This window comes from Gekko japonicus, unplaced genomic scaffold (assembly GCF_001447785.1).
Source record: "Gekko japonicus isolate JY-2015 unplaced genomic scaffold, Gekko_japonicus_V1.1 scaffold2921, whole genome shotgun sequence".
NCBI lineage: Eukaryota > Metazoa > Chordata > Lepidosauria > Squamata > Gekkonidae > Gekko > Gekko japonicus.
Genome location: NW_015167624.1, coordinates 74392 through 83064, shown reverse-complemented (window position 1 = coordinate 83064; position 8673 = coordinate 74392). Strand labels below are relative to the sequence as shown.

Genomic DNA, 8673 nt, shown 5'->3' with positions numbered 1-8673 from the left:
AAATGCAGGAGGTGACGAGGGAGGGAGGGAGGGAGGGAAGGAAGGAAGGAAGGAAGGAAAAAAGACAAACGGGTCGCGCTATTTCACCACATATGTTATTTTCAAGCCAGTGCTGCTGGGTCTCTGAGATCTTGTTGAACTGGGCCGTTATCTGGACCAAAGGACAACCCCTCTCCCATTCTCAGGCGCTGACCCACAGCCACCTGAGCTCTCGGAGTCTCACCGGGTCCTGGTCCCTCATCAAGGTTCCTTTGCTTCTAGGTCCCCTTTGAGGATGTACATGGATGTTCAGCAAGTACTCCTGACGCAGCAAGTAAAAGAAAATCTCTCTGCATTTATTTAAATTGTTCAAACGATGAAGAGTGTTTGCTAAGCAGAAACCACTCGGAAGCACAGGATTAACAGCACAACAGCAATACTTCACTTATGCTGGGCGGCACCCTGGGCTCTGAAGCTCCAACCGCTTGGGGCAGTGGTGGCGAACCTATGGCACAGGAGCCAGAGGTGGCACTCAGAGCCCTCTCTGTGGGCACGCATGCCATCGCCCCAGCCAGGCCCAGACCATCATTAAAGTGTCGAATTCTCTGCCAAATAATTTTAAGTAAATGAAAGCCTTTGGGATTGCTCTCCTTATTTTGTTTGGATCATCTTAAGTTAATGTATGAGTTGTTTTTTCTACAGTAAAACCTCAGTATTCAGGTTAAATTGCCGTGTTGGCACTTTGCGATAAATAAGTCGGTTTTGGGTCGCAGTTTGGGCACTCGGTCTCTAAAAGGTTCGCCATCACTGGCTTAGGGGCTCCCCTCGGTCCTTATCTCACCCATAGGCTTAAGGCACAGAGTCCATTCTGACCGAGGCCGTCCTTGACCTTCGGGTTGAAGCTCTCTCAGGCTTTATTTGGAGCCTTCTCCGCCACCCCCCAAACTGTCTGGTCTCTCCCTTTTTGTTAGCCCTATGGCCCCCCCTGTTAGTTAATCAGCACAAAGTTAGTGTTGTGGACTCCTATTCAAAGTGGCTCGAGGTTGTACGGATGATGGCCATGACATCGACGGCCGTGATTAGAGAGCTCCACCATCTTTTTGCCACCCACAGACTGCCTCACACCATCGTAAGTGATGGTGTGAGGCAGTCCGTGGGTGGCTCATAGGAACTCCGGTATCCTGAACCGCACATTTCGATTGGCTGCTCCTGACAGCCGGCCAATCAAAGCATAGTAGTATGTTTGGAGGAAAGGAACCAAGAGTTTTCGATGTGGGCAGGGCCAAGTGGGGCTTTTTGCTTTTTGCCCAGCAAGGTTTCTTTGGTTTGGCCGGTGGAGATTTGGTTTGGCCGTGCAGATTTTAAAACCAGTATCTGGTTCATCTCTGGGCACGCAGACAGATCATTTTTGGGGAGGACTTCTTAATCGGACCCTGACCACCATCCTGAATTGTATTCTCTGACGTTGTGTATAGGTTTCAGTAAGTATAATTATGTTTTAATTGCTTTAAATTAGCTATATATATTTGTGGTTGTAAGCCGCCCTGAGCCCTGCTGTGCAGGAGAGGGAGGCGCTAGAAAGCCAAATAGATGATAGATAGGGTCCGTAGGGTCAAAGCGATGGTATTCCCAGTAGTCAGGGCTATTTTGGGGCAGGAACGCACAGGAACGGAGTTCCGGCTGGCTTCCGAGGTGGCCACACCCAGCAGGAACTCATTAGCATAATAGGCCACAACCGACAGCAGGAACTCATTCGGATTGGCTACATTAGGGGTGTGTGGCCTAACATGCAAAGGAGCTCCTGCTACAAAAAAGCCCTGGGTTTTGACAACAAACAAGGTAAACAGAATAAGAAGCAAAAGGTGGGTGTGGCTGGATGACCCCACCTCTGGTAACATGGGTGTGACCTAATATGCTAATGAGCTGTGCTGTCAGGGGTGTGGCCTAATAGGTGAAGGAGTTTCTGCTGTTGGGTGTGGCCTGTTATGCTAATGAGTTCCTGCTGGGGTTTTTTCTACCAAAAAAGCCCTGCCAGTAGTAATGTACGGCTGTGAGAGTTGGACCTTAAGGAAGGCCGAGCGGTGAAGGATAGATGTTTTCAAATTGGGGTGCTGGAGGAGACTGTTGGGAGTCCCTTGGACTGCAGGGAGATCGAGTCAGTCGACCCTGACTGTTCCCTGGAAGGTCAGATACTAAAACTGAAGCTAAAATGCTTTGGCCACCGAATGAGAAAGGAGCACTCACTGGAGAAGACCCTGATGCTGGGAAAGATTGAAGGTCAAAGAAGACGGGGACGGCAAAGGATGAGAGGGTTAGCCAGGGTTATCGATGCAACGGACATGAAATTGAGCAAACTCCAGAGGACAGGAGGGCCTGGCGTGATGCGGTCCATGGGGTCGCAAAGAGTCGGACTCGACTGTGCGACTGAACAACAAAAGATAGATATTGATAATGATGATGATGAAGAAGACGACAGACAGAAGTTGTTTTGAGGGGCAGCCACTGCCAACAGCACAAAGACCTTCATTATGGCAGCCATTTTGTGGCTAGCTCCACCTCCTGTGAGAGCCATTTTGTGCCTGCGCCCACTGTGCCGTGTCAGGATCCCAAAGGTGCCTGCAGACTCAAAAAGGTTGGGGACCCCTTCCTTCAGAGGGCAGGGAAGAGAAACCTCATGCATGAGAGGCTGCATTCCTGAACCACCAAAAGCACATCTCGCTTCCAAAATACTGGGGCAAGAGTTTAGCTTTGCCCCTCATTAAACTTCAGTACACCCCAAAAGCCTCCATGGCGAAGGGACCTCGGTGCCTCCCTTCTGCAGCCTTCGTGGGGAAAACGGCACATGGAGAGTGGTCCCACAGCACCACCCTGTGGCCAAATGCAGAACTGCCACTCGAACCAACCACCTCTAGTAAAGGGTAGCACCTACAGCGAGTTTGGTGTAGTGGTTAAGTGCGCGGACTCTAATCTCGGAGAACCGGGTTTGATTCCCCACTCCTCCACTTGCACCTGGCTGGATGGCCTTGGGCAAGCCGTAGCTCTGATAAGAGCTGTTCTTGAAAAAGAGCAGTTTCTGTCAAGAGCTCGCCTAGCCCCACCTACCCCATAGGGTTTCTGTTGTGGGGAGGGAAAGGAGTTTGTAAGCCGCTCTGAGACACCTTTGGGGAGTGAAGGGCGGGGTATAAATCCAATCTCTTCTTCTTCTTTCCCTGGCTCAAAAGCCAGTCAAATCCGACTCTAGGGTTGCGGTGCTCATCTCCGTTTCCAAGCCGAAGAGCCAGCGCTGTCCGAAGACGTTTCCGTGGTCATGTGGCTGGCATGACTAAACACCAAGGCGCACGGAACGCTGTTTCCTTCCCACTACCTAGCTGCATATAACCCTCTAGGCTAGGGCAAAGGTTGAGTCCAGCAGCACCTTGAAGACCAACACAGTTTAATTCTGAGCATAATCTTCTGTGTGCATGCACACGTCTTCAGATACATGGAAACAGACTTCCTAAAGCCTTACATATACATAGGATCAAGATGCATAAATAACTAAGTGATAAAAACAGCTAAGATTGGATCCAAGCAGTTGGTAAGAGCTGTGAAGAGCAGCCAATTACCATACAAATAAAAGAGTTGGGCAAACAGATGTGAGAACCAAGTTTGAGTCCAGCGGCACCTTTAAGACCAACAAGGTTAAATTCTGGCGATAAGCTTTTGTGTGCAAGCACACTTCTCCAGACACATTGGAACAGACTTCCTCAAGCACTACATATAGCTGGGGGGGTGAGTTTCCCGGAAGGGCTAATGAAGAGTCCAGAGGCAGAAGTAACGGAGTGATCAATATAGCTAAGTTTGGAATAACGCACTTGGTCAGACCTGTGAATGCCAGCAAATTAGCACTCAGATTACAAGAGCTAACAGATGTGAGAACTAAGTTGGAGCCCAGGGGCACCTTTAAGACCAATACGCCCCCACCTGAACCTACGGCAGTTTTTAATATGTGTAAATATTACTGTAGGGTTAGCCAAGAAAAGGTTGACAATTCAAAAAGAGAGAGGACCTGTATGTGGCATGCAGACACAGCCATACGTGGAGGACCTGCCTCTTCCCAATTAACCTAAACAGACCTTATGATGTTCCTTATGGATCTGCTCTTTTCCCCCCATGGAGGGGAACAGCTAAGACAATGGGGTAGCTATATTAGTCTGTAAGCAGCAGAACAAAAACTGGAGCCCGGTAGCACCTACAGCCAGTTTGGTGTAGTGGTTAAGTGCGCAGACTCTAATCTGGGAGAATGGGGTTTGATTCCCCACTCCTCCTCCACTTGCACCTGGCTGGATGACCTTGGGCAAGCCGTAGCTCTGATAAGAGCTGTTCTCGAAAAAGAGCAGTTTCTGTCAAGAGCTCTCTCAGCCCCACCTACCTCACAGGGCGTCTGTTGTGGGGAGGGGAAGGGAAAGGAGTTTGTAGGCCGCTCTGAGACACCTTTGGGTAGTGAAGGGCGGGGTATAAATCCAATCTCTTCTTCTTCTCTTGAAGACCAACACATTTTTTCCACTTTAGCAAGTCAAAGCTCACTTCTGCAGTACTGGACAGAAGTACAAGCATGGACGACTTCAAGAGGGAATTAGATAAGCATATGGAGTAGAGGTCCATCAGTGGCTATTAGCCATAAGGTATAGATAGGGACTCTGGGGCAAGTGATGCTCTGTATTCTTTCCTTCTTCTTTTTTTGAGCCCCCGGAGGGGTGTGATGCTCTGTCTTCTTGGTGCTTGTCGGGGGGGTCAACAGTGGGAGGGCTTCTAATGTCCTGGCCCCACTGGTGGACCTCCTGATGGCAGCTGGTATTTCTGGCCACTGTGTGACACAGAGTGTTGGACTGGATGGGCCTTTGCCCTGATCCAACATTTGGCTTCTCTTACGTTCTTACACCCTGGGAAACTTTGTTGGGCCTTTAAGGTGCTACTGACCCTGACCTGGATAGCCCAGCTAGCTGAATCTCATCAGATCTTGGCAGCTAAGTAGGGTCGGCCCTGGCTAGTATTTGGATGGGTGTCCTCCAAGGAAATCTAGGGTCGCTATGCAGAGGCAAGCAATGGCAAACCACCTCTGAACATCTTTCAAAGGGGTCACCACCTTTACAGATGGAGCACTCTGTCTGGGGCAGTGATGCTCTGTTCTCTTGGTGCTGGGGGGGCCACAGTGGGGGGGCTTCTGGAGTCCTGGCCCTGCTGTGGTGGACCTCCTGATGGCCCCTGGGTTTTGGCCACTGTGGGACACAGAGTGTTGGACTGGATGGGCCAATGGCCCGATCCAGCATGACTTTTCTAATGTTCTTAAGAGCAGAGGTCCATAAGTGGCTCAGAGGTTAAGACACTGAGCTGCAGACCAGAAGGTCGGCAGTTCAAGACCCGAGTGCCATGTGACGGAGTGAGCTCCCATCTCCGGCCTCAGCTCCTGCCAACCTAGCAGTTCGAAAGTAAGAAATTGCAAGTAGATAAAGAGGTACCGCTTCGGTGGGAAGGTAACAGCGTTCCGTGCACCTTGGCATCTAGTCATGCCGGCCACATGACCACAGAGAAGTCTTCGGACAGTGCTGGGTCTTTGACTTGGAAATGGAGATGAGCACCACCCCCTAGAGTCTGATTCGACTGGCTTTCAAGCAAGGGAAACCTTTACCTTTTCATAGATTGAACACTCTGTCTAGGGCAGTAATGCTCTGTATTCTTGGTGCTTGGGGGGGGGGGGCAACAGTGGGAGGGCTTCTGGAGTTCCGGCCCCGCTGGTGGACCTCCTGATGGCCCCTGGGTTTCGGCCACTGTGTGACACAGAGCGTTGGACTGGATGGGCCACTGGCCTGTTCCGACATGGCTTCTCTTATATTCTTATGTCTGGGACAGTGATGCTCTGTACTCTTGGTGTTTGCGGGGGTAACAGTGGGAGGGCTTCTGGAATTCTGGCCCCGCTGGTGGACCTCCTGATGGCCCCTGGGGGTTTCAGCCACTGCGTGACACAGAGTTGGACTGGATGGGCCACTGGCCTGATCCAACATGGCTTCTCTTACGCTCTTATACAGGAAGTTCCTGGCCTGCGTGCCTGCAGAACACATTCGATCTCTGGGGAGGAGACAGGAGCGCGGAGGCAAAGTCTTCCGTGCAACAACATGAAACAGAGAAGGCGGGACCGGCAATTCCTCAACCACGTTTTATTGAACAGAACACTGGAACTCCCACACACAGACCCACCACCCCGGAAGCCACACACGCAGGGGGACGGAGCCTCCCCAGAGATCATAACCCCCCATCTCGAACATGCTGCCCGGGGGGTCCTGCAGCTGCCCTAGTGAGGAAAGGCGCACCGAAGTCCACAGTGCTGAGGTATTCCAGCCAGTCCTTCAGGGAGGGCGTCTCCTGAGGGGGCTGGAAGAAAGAAAAGGAGAGAGCAGCAGCGTCAGAGCTAGGAAAACCGCAGGGACCCCCAGCAGCCGGACACGGGTGCTTTCGGGATTTAAACGGCGCCTGACTGGCTTTAAAGAGTAACCTTGTACAGCCTTGTCCCCACATCTTTGTGTGGGTCTGGCCTTCTTACGCCAAATATCTTTGGCGAGAGGGGCAGAAAGGTCTTGTCCGGAAGAACGAGGGCCCTGGACTCCCAGGTGAAAAGCGGAAGGCTTGCCAGCCACAGAAAGCCGCTAAATGCTGGTTTCCCTTAGGAAATTCTCCAGGGGGATATCACCAGCGACCTCACTGCTTGCCTCCCCAATCCCCACCCATCCAGGGCTCTTACCTGGCCCGCAAGCAACTGGTATGGATGGACAGGTAAGGGACTCCCCCTTTTATGATATCCCTTGGGGGAAACCTAGTCTTGCATGTGATTAAATACATTTGTCCGGGCCAGTTTGGTGTCGTGGTTAAGTGCGTGGACTCTAATCTGGGAGGACTGGGTTTGATTCCCCACTCCTCCACTTGCACCTGCTGGATGACCTTGGGCAAGCCGTAGTTCTGTCAGAGCTGTCCTTGAAAGGAGCAGTTTCTGTCAGAGTTCTCTCAGCCCCACCTACCTCACAGGGTGTCTGTTGTGGGGAAGGGAAGGGAAGGGAAAGGAATTTGTAAGCTCCTCTGAGACTCTGAGTGAAGGGCGGGGAATAAATCCAATCTCCTCCTCCTTCCTTGTGAGTTCCCCAGTAAATCGATCGCTTTTGCTGCAAGGAATCGATTGCTTTTGTATTTTGAGTAAAAAACAAAAAAACCCGTTAACTGGGTTTGCCCGTGTCCTTTATAACGTGTATATCTCCAGGACCTGGTGTTACATTGCAGGGCACACACGTCCCGGCCTGACAAGGTGACACTGATGTCAGATCTGGCCCTCGTAACAAGTGAGTTTGACACCACTGCTCTAAGGCCTGTTTGCATGCCCAGCGATCAAGGGCAAGGACCCGGAGAAGTAAATGGCCAAGAATGAAGGTGGGCAGACCAAGTCCGGCACAGCCCGTCTCCAAGGCCACACCCTTCTCCGCTCATTGGTGGCCCTTTCTCTCCTGGGAAAATATTTCCCAGCCCCTGGTCATTTCCTCGGTCCTCCCGTTCTCCAGGCCCAGAGGCACAGGGGGAGACAGAGCTCGGTAGCGTTGCTCTGTCGGACTAGGATCTTGGAGACCCAAGTTTGAATCCCTGCTCTGGCACAGAAGCTTGCTGGGTGACCTTGGGCCAGGCACGCTCTCTCAGCCTGACCTACCTCACGGGGTTGTTGTGAAGATAAAATGGAGGAGAGGAGATTGATGTAAGTGGCCCTTGAGGTCACCGCTGGGGAGAAGAGCCAGGTGTAAGGAACTAGATAAATAAACTCTTTCCTTGCGGTCTTCGCCCCATTCAAGACACGCACAAAGCTGTCCTGTACTGAATCCTGTCCTGTACTTCTTCACCCAAAGAGTGATTAACACATGGAATTCACTGCCACAGGAGGTGGTGGCGGCTACAAGCATTGACGGCTTCAAGAGGGAATTAGATAAGCATATGGAGCAGAGGTCCATCAGTGGCTATTAGCCACAAGGTATAGATAGGGGCTCTGGGGCAAGTGATGCTCTGTCTTCTTGGTGCTTGGGGGGGGGGTCAACAGTGGGAGGGCTTCTAATGTCCTGGCCCCACTGGTGGACCTCCCGATGGCACCTGGTATTTCTGGCCACTGTGTGACACAGAGTGTTGGACGGGATGGGCCTTTGGCCTGATCCAACATTGCCGTCTCTTATGTTCTTATGAATCAGACCCTCAGTCCGCCGAAGTCAGTGTTGTCTACTCAGAGTAGCAAGAGGCTTCCCGGGGTCTCAGGCGGAGGCCTTTCACATCACCTACTGCCTGATCTTTGGAGATGCTGGGGATTGAACCTGGGACCTTCCACATACCAAGCAGACGCTCTACCCCTGACCCATGCCCCCCCCCCATCCTTCTAGTCTGTGCCAGTTCCGGGTTTGGAGGGACCCTGGGCAGAGAAGGCTCCAGGCCACCCTTCGACGTCTACGCCCACCCCCAGGACCCCTGCCTTCCTGCCCCCACCCACGTATCCCCCGCAGGTGCCTGTGCGCCCTTCCCCCTGCCTGGTGTCGTGGTTAGGAGCGTGGACTCTAATCTGGGAGAACCGGGTTTGATCCCCCACTCCTCCACACGCAGCTGCTGGAGTGACCTTGGGTCAGTCACAAGTTCTCTCAGAGC

General features: G+C 52.1%; 1 protein-coding gene across 1 annotated transcript in view; it reads right to left on the bottom strand.

Annotated features, from left to right (window-relative positions):
- Window positions 1–6238: 6238 nt before the first annotated feature.
- LOC107112844 (ZW10 interactor-like) overlaps window positions 6239–8673 on the bottom strand; it is an 18174-nt gene continuing 15739 nt past the window's right edge. The window contains exon 10 of the mRNA XM_015414043.1: window positions 6239–6387. Within this exon, the coding sequence (XP_015269529.1) occupies window positions 6259–6387 (129 nt within the window). The 3' untranslated portion in view covers window positions 6239–6258. The remainder of the gene's footprint in view (window positions 6388–8673) is intronic.